Source organism: Notolabrus celidotus, chromosome 9 (genome assembly GCF_009762535.1).
Source record: "Notolabrus celidotus isolate fNotCel1 chromosome 9, fNotCel1.pri, whole genome shotgun sequence".
NCBI lineage: Eukaryota > Metazoa > Chordata > Actinopteri > Labriformes > Labridae > Notolabrus > Notolabrus celidotus.
The window spans coordinates 19716046-19737253 of NC_048280.1; the positions used below are offsets into that span (position 1 = coordinate 19716046).

Consider the following 21208-nt stretch of genomic DNA (forward strand, 5'->3'; position numbering starts at 1 on the left):
GGGCTAATTGATTATTTGAGAGCACTACAGATTAATTCCTCTTTCAAAGTTTTTATGTTAATCAATGTGAAAATAGAGAGGAATATAAGCAGCCAACTTTATGTAATACAACCAATCAACACCAGATGGTGTTACATAGCTAAGTCTTTATACACTAGGTCGAAACACTTGCTAGTACTTTGACACGAGAGGCAAGATTAGGTGGAAACAAAGTTGAGGAAGATAGAAACTAAATCCTTCAGTTTCAGTTAAGAGGTGTTTCTTGTTATTTATTCTACTAAGCACTGACAGAAAAAAAAGAAATGCAGGGTGTTAACTATTTCAAAACTAAAGATTGAGCAAATCCATCCAAAGTGATGTAAATTAAAAATAGAACAAGTATTCATCCACCTCTGTGATAGAATGCCTAAAGCTGAGATGACCATACCTCACAAAATAGTCTCACATTGTTTGAGTGTATATGAGTAGTGTCTTCATTGATGGAGTCAGTTAGGTGCTGTCTGAGAACCACAGAGATTACAATCTGCTTACCTTCTAGATGCATGGCACCAAAGCGCCCCTTGTCTATTTTGTATCAAGTACCAAAATACTTAATTTTTACTGCCGAATCACTTTTTATCCCTCTGGTGAAAAAAGGGTCTCCATCCTTTATGCATCACATGAAATTAGAGACAGTCAAGACCGGAAACCTTGAAATGTTGCTTTTTCTTTATCTTTGTCTAGAATAGAAAGTTATTGTAATGTAAAAACCTATAAAAAAACATATGCTGTTGCTAACTCTGTTACCTGGATCTGTACCTATAAACACACACTGACAGCAGAGATTGACCCAACTGGGTTAATTTATTCAACAAAATACAGAGCTTAAAATACAGATTGATTCATTATACAGCATTCTCTCTGTCTCCATCTTTTTCGGTCTCTCAGCTCTGAATGCAAAACCTGTGTTTGCCCTGAGAATGGCCTGTATAACCCTGGTATGTGACTGACAAAAGGGAGAGAAAGAAAAGAAGAAGGCTAGAGCTGTGATGGGAGGTCGAGTTGCAGAGCAGATAGGATGAAAAGTCAATGAGTGGCAGGTGCTTTTGTGGCCTAAGTGCAGGAGCCTACAGCAACAAGGTCAAAAGTCAAAGTGAAGTTGAAAGGTCAATACTGGCTCCCAGGAGGCCCACCCAATGAGAGATACATATAAGGAGGAGTCTGAAGAGCAATGAATCTGTGAGACATATGTGAAGGAGCTGGAAGGTGCATGAAGGGGAAACACATGAATCCAAATTCTTAACAAATGAGACTAAAATTCTGGAAAAATGAAAAGGGGAGATCAGGAGAAGCAGTGGTTGATGGGTGATAGCAAAACGCTTTAAAAAGTATTGGATTACACCCCTCTTTTGGTGGTATAAGGTAAATATTGGTCTTGATGCTGAATGAACAAATCAGCTGTGTCCATGTTGAACAAAGTGTGATGGCTGCTTGTTGGTATCTTCCATCATTGCGTTTCATGGGGGTTATGTAGACTTATTTTTTCCTTTTCATTGAGTTTGGCCCAAAAAAATATGATGCACCCTGTTATTTCATTGAAAAGGCGCAGGAATGCACAGAGGAATGCCCCTCTGAGTGTTTGTTGACACTCTTGGCTGCTCGGCTCTCAGATGTTGTCAAAGACGTTTTGTTGGGGTTCACTCGGTTCACTCCCTGGAGAAAACTCGTGAGGCCGTCATGCAGGATACCGCAGCTTTTAGGATCTGAATGGAAACCGGGGGCCCTGGTGCTCATGGTGGCCTCGTGACCTGGGTGCTTGATTTGGATACCCTGATCTATTTTTGGCATGTTTAGTCTCCTCACCCTTTTTTTCTTTAAATTACAAGCCCTTCCATCAGGGTGAATGAGGAACCATCACTGGGTGTTTTTCCCCCCTTAGCTCCCTTTCATCTCCATCTGGGGGACCATGAGATGTTCTTGTCCCCCCGCTTGTTGTGAGATGTGACAGCGGGGTCCTTTCAGTGAGAAATTGGCTGCAATTAGTGCAATTATGCTGATTTTTACTTGTGTCCCATGCAGAACAGTTTTCACTGTGCACAGAGACATCCCCGGGAAACTGCTGCAAAACAAAAACCCATCAATCAACAAAGGCCTTGAATGAAAGGCTCAACTACAGATAATACCGGGCACATTCCATAATGACAGCGTTTAGTCAGCTGTGACCTGTGCTGCAATGGGGGGCATGACATCCAGAGCTTCACTGATTAAGGGAAATAAGCAGGAGAGCCAAGGGCAGTGGGCCTGCATGGTATTGTGGAGGCTTAACCTGGACATAAAGTCACGCTATCTGTGACACTGGGTTTAATATGAGAGTGTTTAACACATAAAGGAGCTCATAGCCAGGGATTTAGCAGGGGGGACTACCAGTTTATCCGATTTACCATTTTTAATAAATCCACACCATTAACCATGAATCATGACAGTGACTCATAAAATGAAATGATAGTGTTTTTGAATATGTAACATTTTTCTCTGTCTAAGGTGGAGGTCATAGTTTACCCAACTTTACAATGGTATGTCTGTGATTCAATATTGCCCAGAAAACTGACAAGGCTTGCATTCAACAACAGATTTAAAGGTAAGAAGGGGAGTAGTATCCAAAACCTAATGCATCCACTTGTTAACTGAATGACTCTTAGAGGGAAAAAACACCCCATTCCTGTACAGCACACTGCCTTTGGGTTTGCACCATCTATCCAATTTTGTCAGTTATATGACTATAACAGGTCATCTCTAATAGCTTGAATTGGCTGAACTACAGCTTTGGGGTCTCGTTGAGACCATATTGATTTCTTCAATATGTGAAGACCTTGACTGATCTCAACATGTTTGACAAACCAATTTTTTACTGCTTTTAAAGAACAATTTGGCAATATTTGTTCTGTACAACTATGGGGTTAACAGTCTTACCAAGACTATATTGTTCTCATTGTTAAATAGGATGAAAGGTTAGACTGGGTTAAACAGGGACAAAACAGAGACAGAGTAGGTTTAACATGGGACCAAGACTGTGGTTACCAAGTAGAAATGCAACTCTTGAGGTCAGTTTTTTATGCAGTCTAGCCATGGAAGTAGACACAAACGTGCCGACAACAGACAATGCAAACCGTGTTATATTTTAGTCTCCTTCAGAAGTTTTGCTAAGCGTGACGACAATCAAAAGACAGACTAATCCTCAAGGGAAACTTCCAACCAGTTCCCTTTCAAGTGTATTGCTCTTCACCTAACCCAGAAGTAACCCTGAAGGAAGCTCGTGTAGCTGGTATATCAGTGGCTCTCTTGCCACCAGCTCGACCCCCCTTGTCCTATGTCTGGGGATCCGAGAAGAGTGTCTTTAAGACCCAGCGGAGCTGGGCAGGGAAACCCCGCGGCTTTAGTTGTTTCTACTCTCCAGAGTGTCAGCTAGTTATTTGTGGGGAGGCGCTATAGCCATTTCGCCACATGAAAGCCCAATGTGCTGAACGACCAACATCCGAGTTGTTCGTGGAGAAGAGAAATCAGCTTTCAGGAGATCCGCGCGCACAAGGACGTACACGAACTCGCGCGCAAAGACGCACGGCGCGCAGACACGTACACTTCCTCCTCCTCCTCCGCGGTGGAAAAAGGGGAGAGAGGAACAGAGAGAGGGCACACGAAACACAAACTTCAAACTCTCCCATGTGGAAAGCGGAGGTTTGAGGATAAGGTACACATTTTCCTCTTCGGGGCTCCGTTCCTTCCCCCTCTCTTTCTCACCCTCTCTCGGTGTTTTTGCCCGGATAGTTGTGTTTCTATGAGAGTCTTTCTCGGCGAGAAGAGAAGTTTGGTTGTTTGCCTGGTCGGCTGAGGAGGAGGAGAAGAGTCGGGTTAAAAGTGGGGGAAGATGGTCCGTAACGGCGCTTGGAGAAGAAGCTTGCTGTGCATCCTGGCGCTCAGTCTCGGCTTTGCCTCCCCGCCGTGCAATGCTCGGATTTACACCAACCACTGGGCAGTCAGGATAGCCGGTGGAGCCGAGGTGGCTGATCGGATAGCGGAAAAATATGGCTATAGGAACATGGGACAGGTAGGTCACCTTTTTCTCCATCCAATAATGTGTCTCTTTTTGTGTTTCTTTTCAGTGTTTACTTGTTGTGTCAAGTCTTAAAAGAGAAGCATATCAGGGTGTTTTTTTAATCCTTAAACAACTGACAAACGATGTGGACTTAGCCGTCAACGGTCTGAAGTCCAAACCAAAGCCATGAACTTTGTCTGTGATTCTCTAACTCGACACTTTTTTATGAGGCTCTCAACCAAGCAAGTAGATGGAAGCTACAGGGAGGAAGACTGGGAGCAGGATGGTACAACAGGTGCCTCCTCGCTGTTTTTTAGCGGTTCATGTTCAGGTTGCAGTCTGGAGCCTCAGGAAGCTCCCTGTCTGCCTCACAGCCTCAGCAGTCTCATGTGCTTGCTCATTTTGACACACGAGTGAGACAACTAGTGCTGTTTGGTTTATGATGTTGGAACAGCCATCAAAGGCCCACAAATGAACAGGTTATCAAGTTGTTCTTTTTGTAGTCACGTGTTTGTGTCTTTAAAGGACAAACTGAACCTGAAGCCTGACAGAACGGTTCCTCGTTGCAAAAATTTAATCCAAAACTTGGATTTCTTTTGAGAAAGAGATACACATTTGCATCTTCAAAAGTATTCTCTCTATTAGTGTAAAGGCCAGCTTCCTCAACTGCTTGACAATATCACTTTTAAACTCATATCCAAGATACATTATGGGTAGATGCTTTCTTACATTTTGAAAGTAGTTCAACTGATTGGTTCAATGAAGCTGTTTTTCTTTTTGGAATCATGTGTCAGTAATTATTTTAGCTGGCATATCATCAACCATATACACATCTCTGCAGTACACTACCCCAGTTTTGTTCTTAATATGTAGGGGCCAAGGTTAAGCAAGTCTATATAATTCCAACCACAGGTGTAAAAAATCTTCGTCCAGAGAAGGGGAATATATTCGTTCACATTCTGTTATTTTTAAGAAGTCTGCAGGGCTTTAATTGACCACTTGAAAATGTGTTTTGACAAAGTTTAAAGAGAAATCCTGTGTTCTCAGTGGACAAAAGAAATCCGCCACACAAACACAGACCCCACACACACTTCAGGGTATCGTGACCGAAATACGTGGGCAGTTCAAGCCTGCACTTGCCAGCCCTCAACGTGAAGACGGCATGGAACAGAGGGGGGCATTCTGACAGGTTGTTGTGGGGTAGCCTAGTCAACAGCTATTGAACCCCCCTCTCCCCTCTTCGCCTTATCCAGCCCGCCCACCCACTATACTCCCCAGAGAGTAGGCCTTAATGGCCTCGTTTATCCCCTCTCTTTGACAGGAACTAATGTGTAGAGTACACCCCCCCCCTTTCCATACCAGCCCCCAATAGGAATTCCCCTGTGGAGTGAAGTGTCGTCCCCAACCCCCACCATTTGCCCTAATTTCCATCTCAATATGGAGTGCTCATTGGACTTTGACACCTCATAGACAAGAGTTTTACTTCACTTCCTGGTTTAGGGGTCAGCTGAAAGCCGCTCCCATGGGAGTGATAACAGCACACTCTGGTTTCCTAATGTGAACTTTAACATCCCCATCATCGCCCCCCCACCCACCCACACACACACACACACACACACACACACACACACACACACACACACACACACACACTCATATCACAGTGCAGCAGTGAAGTTTATTGAGGATGCAATTAAACTTATTAACTGAGGGACTTTAATGAACACTTTTACATATACACCTTTGCATGTGTAGATGGAAAGAGATGTTCGGCAAGCGATTTTCAACAAATGTATGTGAGCTTCGACTACTTCTAAGGATATGATTTGTGGATGAAACTGGTAAACACGAAGAGCCATGAAAGCAAAGAGAAGAAGAGGATGGGTAAAGGAAATGTGATGGAAGGACTGTGTAGTCTCTTAACCATCGGTCAAAAGGGGAAAACAGACAAAGATAACTACACACTGCAAGATGATGAAAAGAGGGCAAAAGAAGGGATGATAGATAAATGGAGGGATGAAAAGAGTTGGCGTGAAGTTATGGAGTAGCTTCATGTGGAATTCTGGGTAATCCTTTTAACCATGAAGCCCTCTTCCTGGTCTAAGACACCAGCCTAAATTGAGTAAAAAAAATCAGCTGACACACCGTAGACATGGATTTCTGTTCCTGTTGTGTTTGATGCAGTTTAGAAAGGACTTAGAGCAGGGTGATGATCTGTACAGAGGAATGGACTGGAGGTCGTTGTGTTAAAAATGAGATATGAGATTAATGAAGCAGGTTGCACCGGCCTCAAAGAGGTGAGGCCATGAAGGTGTTGTTGTTGGAAAGATTACTATGCTGGAATAAGGTATCAGGAGTAACATCACAAATACCTTACTCACTCTGGTCATTTTTATCCAAGCGAATCCTTCAGCATCTGTGAATAAAAATCAGTCATTTATCTTACATACCGGTGATTTTAATTCCCTTTCTTGTCCGGCTGGGTTTAAGATATGTGGATAAAGATATCTGGAAGGAAACCTATCTTTCTGTAGTGTGACATGCCCTGCAATGTTGAATGAAAATCTCAGCTTCAGATTGCCCCCCATCTATATAGTGTCTGCATGTACAAACAAATAATAAGTAATAAGTATCATATCAGCTTAAACCTTGATGTCTTTTTCACAGCATGGCTGTTATAAGACTGCAGCATCGGCACAATGTAGCAAGAAGTCAGGAAACACGTGTTTTGTGATTTAGTTCACTTTTTTGCAGACACAGGATCCTGCAGTGTGAACTCTCATATTCATGTGCGAGACACATTTTGTCTTGTTGTTTAACACTGACAATGCCTTGCGTAGTATTCACCTCCTTCAACTTTTTCCAAATGTTGTCATGTTACATCTAAACAAAATAACTGACTTAATTTGGTGTAACAGACCAACACACAATTTAAAGTTCGAGAGAAATATAACAGGATGCTCAAAATAATGTGAAAATATGAAAATGAACAATTTGAGTCCTTTTCTTTGAAACACAAAACTAAGATCAGGTGCAACCAATTGTGTGCAGGTTAATGTGCATGTCACACAGAAGTGTCTCTTTAGGGCTTCTCTGGGTTGTTGATTAAACTGCAAAAGGCCCAAACAAGTCTGTTTGAGTTCCAGTTTGTAACGCTGCTAAATCTGGAAAAGAGTGGAAGGGACTGTTTCTCAACCTCACTTTTCCAGGGAAAAAACCTGATGCAATTTGGCAGTTTGATCCGACTCTGATACCTTCATAAGGATTTGATCACCTTTAGCAATTCCTGGTCAATTCCGCATGGAGGGACAATGAGATTTAATGAATCCAGTGAAAAAGTCTGTGATGCAAGACATCATCAATCACTGTAGAGTGGTTTCACTTCCCGAATTTGTTTCAACATAATTCCCAGTTAGCAAAGATTAGGCAGATGTTTTTATGATTCACCATGCAGGTTTTTCTTGAATCAGAATCAAAGTTCAGTTGATGGTGTAACCCTTTCATTTCCATCTGATCACGTCATCAAAGCTACCACAGTTATGGCTGAAGCCAAATTTACAGAGCAGAGTTCAGGGTAAAAGTAGGAGCTGCACACTGATCGTGAGATGCCATCAAAGTTATGATAAAGATAGCAATTTTTGAATTGTCACACTGTAGTTGGAATAAGTGGGGGATTTTATTTTGAAAGGAGACTGTAAAAGGAGCAGGAACAGGAGTTTCAACCTGGGCTTAAGGGGTTTTTATCTAATTCTGTGTTTAGAGCTTTTCCAGCAGCTTCTCATTGGCAGACACTCCTAGAGGGAAGGGTGGCCTGCTAATGGCAGTGCAGATGTCGGGTAGATTAAATAGGCATGGAAGCACGATATGTTGAGACCTGTTTACACTATGAGAAGCATCCAAAGTGGTAGCCGCCTATAATGAAAGCACATTTTGTTAGGATGTAGAATGCTTTTAATCAGATTACTCTAGGCTTGTGATGTGTGCTGCGTGTTCAGATAATGTTTTGTGGCACTTTGTTGTTTCTTATTCTGCCAGTGTTGAGGTATGAGAATTGATATGTGTGTGTGTTTGTGTGTATGTGTGCATGAGGATTGAGCAGAAAGCTGATCTAATGGGCTCTGTGGTGGAGGTGGTGCTCAGCCATGGATCAGTGACACACCACAGGAGCCTTGGCAGCCATGACAGTTTGATCATCTAAAGGGATTGTGTGGTCTTTATCAATTATTAAAACTAATCACCATCCAGCAGCAGCCTGCTGTCTGTCTGTCGCTGTCTGCGTGTCTGCAGGTCCTCTGTCCTCCACGGCTCTATGCCACATTAGGTTGTATTAACAATTTTGTGTCTTGTGAGCTTTCATTCAACCTTACTACCCCTAAATTGATACAGTCTTTTACTGAATGGAGAGCTCAAGGATGATTTTTCCATAAAATACGCAGTAAAAAATTTAAAACTATGCAAATATTATTGTTTTCCTACTCTGAGTTACATCTTTAAAAGTATGTGTGTACACTGAATGTATCTGATATCTGTCAGCAAACATCTCTACAATCAAAGCCGCTCATGAAAAGCTTAAGGACATCATATCTCATAGTTACACCAATGAAATATTAAGAGGTCATATTGAATGTTTACATTCTTTTCTCTGAGTCTGTGTATTTGTTTTGCAGATCGGGGATCTCAAGGACCACTATCACTTCTTCCATAGCCGAACCATCAAGAGGTCGACCTTGTCTAGCCGTGGTCGCCACAGTTTCATCTCCATGGAGCCCAAGGTGAGCCTATTGTGCTGTTTTGTGAATGACAGGTTGTGAATCAAAATAGCTCAAACAGTATGTGTTTGAACTAGACTGGAAACAGTTTGACTAAGCAGCCACAACCCAGTGTGAACAAACTTGCTTTTCCTGGAGAGCTTATTGTAGATTACAGTGGATAACGTTTGCTCACTTATCGTCAGGAGTCTTAAATGCAAACCTCCATCTGATGATGAATACCTGATGGCGTATTTGAAAGCACTAGAAAAAGCAAGTATTATTGTAAGAAATTGTCAAAGGGCTGTTTCTATTTTACAGAACAAAATGGTATGTTCAGAAAAGAGAAGTTAAAGACGTCTCGCAATGAGGCTCTGTCTTTAGTTGACATGTATATCCAAACATTTCATTCTTTCCTTTTACCGTTCACAGATGTAGTCATGCATTAATACATTTTTTGTTTTGTTTGATGTGGTAATTGAATACGCCATCACAAATAAAACATCATTTCTACTTCCTCAATAAATATGTTATCTGTGTAAATAGTTGAATCGATCTGAGCCCTGCGGCATTTGATGCTCAAAAGGATGCCTAAAGGAAGTAAGCTCCCCTGCCATTGTTACAGACAAGACCTGAACACAAATGAGTTTGAGGGAAACAGTGTTTATGAGGACATTGACTGAAACCTTGCAGCATAAAACCTGTTGTCCTTACACTTCATGCTGCACATATCTCGGTCCTGATGAATGATTTTTGCTGATTGAGAACCACTTTACTACATTTCAATTTGAACTGAGCCTGATGGATATGTTTGAATATAATAAACCTAGTTCAAAATGACAAAAAATAAAAAGCCCTGCCAAAAAATCTCCTGCTGCTTTTTACACCCTTAACCTAATGGAGAAGAGTCACATAACATATACAACAGAATATGCTATTTTTTGTTATATTGCAACTGAAAACAGAATAATGTAAAAACATAAAGAGATTTCTTGGCGTCATTTTTTTGTGTGCAGCTTTCACATTTTGTAAACGTGTGCTTCAACACTATATATTCTGCTTTCAGACTCAAGATAGTCTGTACATCCCAAATCCTCCAGAGTGGTATCCAAGAAAGAAGGACTAGCTTGTAAATGTAGTCTCCTCATTCAAAATACAATGATGTCCTGTATGCTCCATCGGACAGAAAGCAATGTCCATCTAATGCAGCTGATTGTCTGAAATAACCAGCTACACTGCAGGTTAACTGAATCTTAACTAGAGTTACGAGGCTGTTTTTAGACTCATACCGATGCTACAACCTTCCAACCAGGATAAAAAATGGTTTCTGACTTGTAACCCTACGTCTGCTTGCTGCATTATACTACAGCCACAAGTAAGAACACATGATAAAAACATGTTGTTTTTTGCCTAGCTTTGATTTAGATTTACTTCTTGAATATAAAATACAGGCTTTTGTTGTATATTACTATGGTTAAACCAAGCGGCAAACTCCAGTCTAAAAATATGAGTCCAATGCGGAAGTGCTAAAAACTGCAGTTCATAGAGGATCAGCTTGAGGCTGGCTCCGGAAGTACCAGAAACCACATACACACCAATTCAAAAAAGCCGATCTTTACAGCAGAAATAAACATGTTTACAGCCTGGTACAAAAGACAAGTGTAGTCTGGATAGCTCATTTCTCGATCGGCACACACTGTACAGGGGGTGAATTTTTTCGAACGCAGCAATTCTGAAGATATTATATTGAGATTACGAGTCTTCCAATTAGAGGCACAGCTGACTTGATTGACAGGCGGGAACACTGTAGCTGTTGGCTAGGAGGCTCAAAGCTTGCCTCTTTACGTCACACTGGCTCAACAGCAGCAATATGGCTGCTGTCGTCGATTTGCCTCAAAACAGTGCTTCAGAAACAGATGGGTGACGTCACGGATCCTACGTCCATATTTTATACAGTCTATGGGTTAAACCAGACTTTTCAGTAAGAGCTTGACTTGAGGTAAACCATTACTGTTTCCCCCTCAGTGCTCAGATTGCTGCATTAGGTCATCAAACTGGGGCTGCATTATTGATACAGCCTTGGTCTCACACAGATCTGAACTTCATCACAATACACAGGGAGGTAATCAAACTTGGGGAATGTTAAAAATAGTTGTCCTCCACATCATTGTTTCTTTTTAATTTTCTTTTCCTATTTTATGGTCCTACTAGCTTTTTTTTTTTACATCCATCCGTGGTCCTTACCTGTCATCCCTTTTCTTTTCTCATCCTCTGACTCCCTCCTTTTTCTCATTGGTTGCATTCAGCTCACTCATCTCCCTCCCTCTGTCTTTGCTTCCCTTACTCTCTTGGGCCTGACTCTGTGCCATGGTGGAAGAAGGTTTGCGTCCTGATGCCAGCTGGCTGAGAGGCTGAGATTTTAGATCAGAGAGGAGAGGTTGAGGAGGACAGAAAAATGGGAAATGGAGCCATGAAAGCAGAGAGAAGGAGAGAAATGAGTGAAGAGGGCAAAGATGGGTTAGAGAAATAAAAAGCTGAGTGTAGAGCTGTCAGTGTTGCCCCCTGTGTAGCTCTGTCTTCAGCGTAATCTGCCGACCTGTCTGTGGGATCCACATGATGTCTCGTTTGGCACCAGCACAGTTTGGCACACTGCTAATGATGTTTTGCAATCAGGTTTTGTAATAATGACAGCCGTGTGTGTTTGTGTTTGAGTGAGTCAGATGGGTGTAGCGGTGTCATGAAAGGCGCACCCTGCCATCCACCGTGCTCATTGGCAGGCAGGTTACCATGGGGATGCAGCACAGCACAGATTACTGCTTTATGGCAGCAGCCAAACTGCAGTTTCATTTGCCTCTCGGGTCAAAGAGCAATAACTGTGAGTGGAACTGCCGAGGCCTTTGACCTGAGGAAAGCGTGCCGACATAACAACAGTTTCATGTACCTCATCATTGCTCTTTTTAAAAGTAACTTTTACAATGATTTAAAGCAGGGTCTTTAGCCTGGAAGAGTTCTTCATAGATGTTTATCAGTATTTCTCAAGCCATCGAATCATATGGCTCTTACATACTGCCATTTCAAGGCAGGATATATAGGCCCCTTTTACGCCTTGACTGCTGTGTGTAATGCATAGAGGTGTAATGGTTGGGTGAAGTTGTCCCGCTTCTGATCCCTGTTCTTAACCTTTCTCTCTGGTCCTCCTAGTAAAAGAGGCGTAATGGAGGGAAGACGGTGTCAGCGTCGGAGCTGGCAGTGTGGAACAACCAAAGACTGTATAAAATATGGGCGTCGTATCCGTGACGTCACCCATCTGTTCCTGAGCGCTGTTCAGAAGCCAATCGTTGGCAACAGCCATATTGGAAATTCGGAACTCAACCAGGCAGAGTGTGACGTAAAGAGGCGGAGTTTGGGCCTCTTAGCCAACAGCTATGTGTTCCTGTCAGGGAGTCAAGTCAGTCATGTCCTTATATGGGCAAAAACTCTTAATCTTAATATCTTCTGAACCATCGTGTTAGAAAAAATCCACCCCCCGTACAGTGTGTGTCAATAGAGAAATTAGCTATGTAGAGCCAAGCTGTTTTTTGAACCAGGCTGTAAACATGTTTATTAATGCTGCAAAGATCGTCTTTTTGAATTGATGTCTATGTGGTTTCCGGTGTTTCTGCAGCCAGCCTCAAGCGGATTCTCAATGAATTGCAGTTTGTAACACTTCCACTTGGGCTTCATAGTTTGAGACCGTACGTTGCCGCTTGGGAACAAGGCTGTGTCTGTATATGCACGTCTGAGTGTTTGTATGTATGGCGGTCCTGCTGTGTGTCGGCTGTGTGTTTACAAACTGCGCCTATTATGCTCTTGCAAGGCTGTAATGCGATTTAAAATCATACACTGGGACACTAATATTACCCCGTTTTGGGGTGCAATATGTAGTGTCGGGGTAGTGACCTTGTTCCAGTACTGTTGGGGAATTGCAATATGCAAGCGGCTATAGACTGTATAAAAGGAGACAACATGACAGCTCCCCATCAGTGAAGCCAAAACATTTGATACTCCTATGACTTTACTTTTCTTTATCATGAGGAGATGTAGACCATATACTTTAGAAAATATGGACGTAGTATCCGTGACGTCACCCATCTGTTTCTGAAGCGCTGTTTTGGGACCAGTCAGCGGAGGCAGCCATATTGCTGCTGTCGAGTGAGTGTGAAAAAGAGGCGGGCTTTGAGGCTCCTAGCCAACAGCTACAGTGTTCCTACTTGTCAATCAAGTCAGCTGTGCCTCTCATCGGAAGACTCGTAATCTCAATATCTTCGAAATTGTTGCGTTAGAACCCCCTGTACAGTGTGTGCTGATCGAGAAATGAGCTATCCAGACTACACTCGTCTTTTGTACCAGGCTGTAAACAAGTTTATTTCTGCTGTAAAGATCGGCTTTTTGAATTGGTGTGTATGTGGTTTCCGGTACTTCGGGAGCCAGCCTTGAGCTGATCCTCTATGAACTGCAGTTTTTAGCACTTCCGCATTGGACTCATATTTTTAGACTGGTGGTTGCCGCTTGATGTAGACACATCATCCATCTTTAAACACAGCCAATGCCCAGTAAAGGTCTGAAAAACGTTGTTTTCTCATGGTGAAAACGTTTTAACTTCTCGTCTTTAATCATCTATTTCCATCAAGAAATTTAGGATAAAATGGTGCTACTATGTAAGATTTGTAATGTTACTATTACAGAAATGATCAGATGGTGACGTATATACAATCCTGTTATTGAGGAGTCCTTGTCTTTGTCTGTGGCAGCACTCAGCTTGCACCTTGCCGAGCTTTACTGACTTACAGACATGACTCATTCATGCTGTGAGTTCCAAGAGAATTTGGCCAGCCACAGACTTTTCTGCTGCAGCTCTGCACTGTTTTTAGTTGTTGGTGTGTATTCCGAGTCAAAGAATACCCAGTCTGTTTTTTTATAATCTATTTCAAGCTAAAATCTATTTCCAGCAATTTAGAGTTTACTGTAAACAACAATTAGAGAGGTACGGTGGTTATTTCTCCTTTTTAAACTGTCCTTTTGAAGTCTGCACGGAGATTAGTGGAGGAAAACAACTGCTGAACGCCTCTGCTGCTGTCTGGTGCAGGAGCATGGTGTTTCCAGCCGGTTTCACTTAGTGAGACGCTTGTTTACTTGAAGTCATTTATCCAGACATGTGCAGGGAAACTGAGAGCCAGGTGTGGTCTGCAGCTGAATCCTCCCCGGGATACACTAAAATGCAAAATGGCTGTTAGGACAAAATTAAATTTCCCCGTTTTGTCATGTTTATGAGTTGCGAGTCATCTCACATAAGGAAGCTATTTTAGTACATGGCAAAATACTCCAATGAGCTAAAATCTAAATGCTGACCTGATTTGCACTTCTTATCATATAAACCCATTTACACACATTCAAAACCGGATGTATTCTGTGTACACACTCACTTGAGTTTTCTCAATATTCATGAACCTAAACTCATTATTTTTGTCATCACCCAACTGTCCTCAGAGCTCACTGTGTTCATGAACATGTGTGGAAAACAAGGACAGTTGCAGCATCAAGGAGATGAACAGACACAACTTGTGCATCTGTCGGGACCTGAGGGGTAATTTACACACAGGTGGTCTGAGACTCCACTCAGTCCCAGGTACAGGTGTCTAAGAAGAAGGAATGCTTGTTTGAAATTCTACCTCTAAATCTGTTCTTGCCTTGAATTTGTTTAACAGATGAACCATTAGTTGATGCCTGGAGATGAGCACCTGGCCAATGTAGCACACCAGTGCTCAAACGGTCTAATGAAGCTCTGCGACTGTATTCTGAGGTTCTGTTTTGCAGTGAGGAGAGGAGAACAATGTCTGACTCCTGTCTGTCCCCAGGTTATTTTGGGTGTTCTGCTATATTAGCCTTTGACCCCATGGCTTTCAGTCCTTTTTACACAACACTCAAACGTGTCTCAAAAAAACAGCAGCAAGAGTGGATCAATTTGTTCCCATTTGTTCTATTGAAATGAACTCTTCCCCAGTTTCCCCTGGTTACTGACCCAGCCAGCAAGAGCCACCTGCAAACCCTTACACAGAGAGAGAGCGAGCGAGCAAGCGAGTGGGGAGAGTGAGAGAGTTAGGCTAAGAGAGAGAGGGAGGGAGAAAAAGGGGTTGGAGTGGGAACCAGAGAAAGCCAGGCGATCACAGGGAAAAATGGGCATCTGCAAAGAAGAGGACCTAAAATGAAAGTAGAGAGAGACAGCAAGGAAGAAACAGATAAATGAAAGAGATAAAAACGTGAAAGTGTGAGAGAGCAGAGGGAGTAAGAGCTGAAAAAAAGAAAAAGAGGGTGACGGGGAGGTACAGGTGCAAGCAGATCATTCCTCTGCTCCACCAGGCTGGAGTTAAAAGAATGGAGCAGATCCAATTGTCATGCTTCAGAGCCTGCCGGCAAATTGGCACTGAAACAAAGGCAGTATTACATGGGCAAGTTTATAAGCAATAACAGAGGGCAATATCGTCTTTGTTTGGAGAGGATGGCAAACCTGACACTTCTTGATGTGGTTAACTAAGGGCTGTTAGCAGTGAGGTTTTTTTTAGTAGGGATGACAAAGGATATTATAGACTTTGATAGCTTTAGAAAAACGTTGAATGCCATAGAACTGCCTCAGGTCAGCTGTCTCCTGCAAACAGTGCAGAACGTTCTTTTAATAAACCCCAATACAGAAAGGCAAAGCAGTTTCACTCACATTCATATCAAAACGTCTGACTTATTTATAAATTCTCCTCCGTTGTACTCCAATTGATCTTGTTGGTCACAGTGTGGTTTGAATAATTTAATAAAAATAAAACTTAAAAGCTGAGGCCTCTGTGTAACTTTAAAGATGTTTTTTTTTAAAGTGGGCTTGTATGGGTACCTGTCAATAGTAGTTGCGTTTGGGCGCTGGTGGCCTGGCGGTCTAAGTGCCCCACATATAGAGGCTATAGTCCTCGTCTCAGAGGTCGCCGATTCGTCTCCCGCCAGTCGACCATTAACTGCATGTCTTCCCCCACTCTCTACTCCCCACATTTCCTGTCTCTCTTCAGCTGTTCTATCTAATAAAGGTGAAAAAGCCCAAAAATATAACTTAAAAAAAAAATTGTTGTGTTATACTCACAGAGGACGCTGGTCAGCTCAGCCTCTTTGTTGAGAAACTGTCTGGAGAACTACAACGGCTACTAGGCTATCAATCGCTACAGACAGGGTCAACTCTACAATGTTATTTAGCTAATTCAAAGAAACTCTGACCTGAACAGTCTGTCTGAGTGACCCTTAAAGCTCCGCCAGAGAGCCCAATCAATTTGCACTATTCTGAGCCGGGACACTTATGTGTTCATCTGCCTGCAGACGAACACACAAGTGTCCAACTTGGGCTGGAATTCCTAAAAAAAAAAGCTAAATTATGTGGTAGAGTTTGCCCAGTCTACAGCAGTTGATAGCCTAACACCAGGCTTTCCAGCTGGTTTCTCAACAAATAGACTGAGCCAAACGGCATCCCCTGTCGATAAGACATTCACTACCCCTTTAAAAAAAAGAAAAAGAAAGGTGTAAAATGAAGACATTGATGGTCAGTGCAAGACTATCGGAACAAATTAATAACCAGTTTCTGTACAAACTCTTGCTCTACAAATGTTATATCCAACATTTTTTTATCTGACTTCTTTTCAAAATGAAGTCATCTTACAGACCTTTGAAAGTAATCAGATAAGATCCTGACAGAAGAAAAACACTTTAGAGAGTCACTAGAGTTGAGGAAAGCTCAGGCAGCAAAACAAGTTTTAAACTGGATTAATCTGCATATGCATATTAACACTTTAGGGTTTCTGCTGCTGCAGACAAAACAATGCATTATATGTGCCAAAGCTAGGGGCACTGGTGGCCTAGCGGTCTAAGGCTACAGCCCCACATAAAGAGGCTATAGTCCTCGTCGCAGAGGTCACCGGTTCGACTCCCGGCCGTGACCATGTCCTGCATGTCTTCCCCCCTCTCTGCTCCCCACATTTCCTGTCACTCTACAGCTGTCCTATCATACAGGCACAAAAAAGCCCAAAAATATGTGCCCTAAGCATTTCTATTTACTACGGTCAGTATTTGGGATATTTAGTTTACTGCAATAATATGTCAAACTTGAGTGTTGTGCTTGAAACATATCAATATGGAGGCATCTTGCCAGCACACAGATTTATGAAACTCCAGGTTCTTGTTTGTTTCCCTTATTCATTACAAAACTTCAACCAAGTGTTCTGAAAATTCTTTGAATTTGGGGTTGTGTTGAAGACATCTGGGTGAACTACATACTAAATGGTATCCAACCTCAGAAAAAACATTTCTCTTTCTGTCCATCTGTAAAGGCTTTGCTCTGTCTCGTCCAGCTGTAGAAGAATTAATAGCGGAGAGGATTGGTGGTGAAATTAGAGGCAGTGATGCATTCAATATCAGGGCCTCCTGGAAATCTAAAGTTATGGACTAGAGCACTGAAGAGTTGCACTGCTGATCCAAGATTGATCTGTGCTTATAGATGCAAATTGTAATGAGAGAGCAGTGGATTGGCACAGACATTCACACATAGTTCCTGGTGATGGTGTTTCTTTTGAAACTATCGGCATGTGTAAACAGTTGCTGATGGCCCTTACAGAAGTTGAAGTGAGACCTCAGCAGCTGGAGGAGCACCATGGTGAAACAAAATATCCTGCAGTTTTTTTTGTCTCTGTTTCTGATTTACCAGTTCTACTCTTCCCATATCTTGCACTCTTAAAAAAGCAGCTCCATACTCATGACTTATAAATTACGTCACCCACCTGATTTTAACCCTCCCCCTTCTTCACTATCTAAAAAGAGCTACATACTCGGGTTATTAAATCAATATTATTTGTAAAATCAATCTCTCTCTCTTCACTTTCTGTCTTTTGGTCTCGGGTATAATTTGTTTTCCCTCCCCTTCCAGCTCGGTCTCCCTCTTTATCGACTCTCTGGGGACTTGTTCTCTTCAGCTCTTTATCACCTCTCCTCTTCTCGTCTTATCTTGTCTCGGTGCCTCCCTCTCCACTCTCCAGAGAGCCTGGCAGATTGTTTCAGTGCATGAGACCAGATAATCACTCTGCACTCATTTGTCAGCTTTTCTCTCTTCCCCTCTCCTCTCCTTCGCCTGCTGGAGCTGTATTGATGTGGAAAATGCTTTTTCTTTTGCAGTTGGACATTGTTCACTAAAGCTGTAGGTTCTCTGATCTGGGAAACTGAGCAACACAACTAAAATACTTTTTCAGGGTGAAAATTATTCTATTGATTAGACGTTTTGAATACAGTTTCTTTGTCTGTAGATCCAGCATACAGCGAGACACCTTCAATCAACAGCGCTATCTATAGAAAATGCAGTATAAATAAGCAGTACTCCTCACATTTCATCTGAACATGCTTTATTCTTGAAGTAAATCGAAGCAACATTAAAGCAGACTGTGACCTGGCTGTCACACAGTCATGTTTATGTGCAGACTTCATCCGAGAAATCCATGAATCATTCATTACAGAATTATTTACATCTCAGGATGCTCCCTTACACTTCAAATATTCACCCTATGAATACTATGCCAGCTTTATGCTGGCTCAGTTTTTAGTTCTTATGTTGTCATCATTACTGGCACATGTAAACTTCTCTTGGAGGCTTTTCAGACAGATGAAGTCTGCAGGACTTCCACTAGACTAAACACGATTTCAGGGTTTAAAAAGAGGTGATCAGGGGCCAAGCCGGCTGGTCCAGCCCTCATGTTCAGATCCAACAGTGTTGATTTGAAATCGAAAAATTCCTGGGTCTGAAAGTGGAGCGAGATTCCTGCCAAGGAAAGAATGCCTTGCACCTTGAAGCCAGCCCATACATTTGAGTGATTGATATTACCTGAGAGACATTCATGTCCTGTGTGCATATATGCATAATAACAGTCTGCCCATTTTGCAGATGAGAGGAAATTAACTGACTGACAAAAAACACGACTTTTGAGTTGACTTTTTGAAAATGTATACATATATTTTCCAGATTTTTAGGTGACAGGCATGTCACTTTATTTTCTGCAATACTTAATAGAATATTTTTTCCCCCTTTTTAAGCGCAACAATATACAAACATTATGTACTCTTTGTAGACAGTCTGTATCTGTATTTGTGAGTTCATCAAATAAGAACTATGGGGTAAATGTAGTCACTTGAAGTTCCATGGATTCAGTATAGATGCAGCACCAATATTTAAGGAGATCCCTGGTTTTTCAACCTCCTGTTTTTTTTAAGAGATTTCATTAACTCAGATATGCAGCAACCTCAAAATAACTTGAGAGAAACTTGATGGAGTCCCACCTGTTGACTTTGTGTGAAGTAGCTCCTTTGCTGTATCACCTACAGTTGGTCTTATCGCCTGTGTGTGTTTGTGTGTTTCAGGTGGAATGGATACAGCAGCAGGTTGGTGAAGAGGAGGATCAAGAGGGATTACAAGCCATCCCCGCCCCTTTCCCTGTCAAGCCCCGCCTACAGCAGCCCAGCCCAGAACAACATATTCTATAATGACGCCAAGTGGAGCAGTATGTGGTACATTGTGAGTACAACATGTAACGCTGTTTATATTATTGCTGCACCAAAAGAAGAATTTCACAATTTTTGTGTAGAGAGCCCCAAATAAAAGTCAGTGATGTTTATGCTTTTTGTCTATTCTTGGAGGATTGTGAAGAATACACATTTTCGAGGTTGTGGGTCAAGGTCAGCCCAGGTCGTGTCATGATCCTGATTACTGCAGGGTGACTGAAGCTGAGGGATTTGTCTGAATGTCTGTGTTTTACCTGAATGAAGAAGAAAAAAGCCTTTGTAATGCATTTTAGTCTTTCCTCGATTCAAAAAGAGAAAATTTAGGGTCAGGTTTGACTCTCTGTTGAAACGTAAATATTTGCTGCAGGAAAGTCCACAGAGGGAGAAATATACATGTCAGCGTGTTCCTGCATTTCAACATCCTTCCTCCGAGAACAGCAATGTTGTTCATGCACTTGTTCCTGCACATACACACACGCACTTGCACATGCGTGCGCACACACACAGTACCACTAATTCCGCAGTGCAGAGATTTGCAGGCTTATCACAAGTGTTGTCATACCCCCTCAGATCATTGCTCTTTTAGTTATGTCCTGTATCTGTGTGTGTATATGTGTGGTTGAGTGTCCTCAGCTCTGTCATTGTTAACGTAGTGTAGATAAATCCTTATACTTTGACCAGAGCTTTCAAACAGTTATTTTCTTGCCATTGGACAGAACTCTGAACTCTGTGAACTTGATGTTTTCATGTGTAAACAGAAGTCAGAGCTTCCTCCGTTAATTTTAACAAAACATTAAACACAGTTCAAAGTTTCAAACAAAAAGTATGTCTATTAGAATAATCTGACTTTTGATATATTAAGGTTCTATTTATGTTTTAATTCTTATATTGAAATATTTGAATAAGACTAAACTTAAAACCTCAATTTGTTGGTATTGTGTACAATGACAATAAAGATCTATTCTATTCTATTCTATTCTATGTTCATATTTAAAGTTGAAAATTACATATCTATACATGTATTCACATATGCACAAAACTTTAAAAGCTTCCACTTTGGTTTTACATTTATTTGTGAAACATATGTTAAAGTTAAATACTTGACATCTTTCTCCATCCATAAGATCATGGACTTTAACATGTTGAACTGTTTTTTATGTAACTGTTCATCTGTATGTATTATGCTCATGTTCACTTGCTAAGTTTAGTGGAAGATAAGACTAAAGGACTAGTGGATACACTTTCAAGGTCTGCATGTCTATAGGAAGCTGATAAATGTGTCTTCTCTCTTCTCACCTCCTCTTCAGCACTGCAATGACGACGTCCACAACTGCCAGTCAGACATGAACATCATGGGGGCGTGGAAGAGGGGCTACACGGGTAAAAACGTGGTGGTGACCATACTGGATGACGGCATTGAGAGGAACCACCCCAGACCTCTTCAGAACTACGTGAGTGTGTATGTATGCCCATGTAGGGCGGCTATGAGGGGCACCTGTGTGTATGTGTGTGTTTGACTATAAAATGTAACAGTTACGTTTATATAGGTATTTATCTCTAATTTGACAATTTAAGTTTTTTGTGTGAACCTGATTCAGGATAAAGGATTCCTAAAATCAGTAGTTGTTCAATATGGTCATTGTTGTTTTCTATCAGTGGTAGAAAAGAAACTTGAAGTCAAAGATCATAACAAGGTTGTACACTTACTTTTGACAAATGGTTGCCAGACTGACCAATTAACATCAGCTTTGAGTTGCCAAAACTTAGATTTTCGATAACAATTTCACTT

General features: G+C 41.7%; 1 protein-coding gene across 1 annotated transcript in view; it reads left to right on the top strand.

The window, feature by feature from the left end:
- Positions 1 to 3392: 3392 nt before the first annotated feature.
- pcsk5b (proprotein convertase subtilisin/kexin type 5b) overlaps positions 3393 to 21208 on the top strand; it is a 56389-nt gene continuing 38573 nt past the window's right edge. Inside the window, 6 exon segments of the mRNA XM_034691516.1 lie at positions 3393 to 3724; positions 3802 to 4081; positions 8737 to 8841; positions 19279 to 19302; positions 19304 to 19432; positions 20727 to 20870. Coding sequence (XP_034547407.1) covers positions 3902 to 4081; positions 8737 to 8841; positions 19279 to 19302; positions 19304 to 19432; positions 20727 to 20870 — 582 coding nt within the window. The 5' untranslated portion in view covers positions 3393 to 3724; positions 3802 to 3901.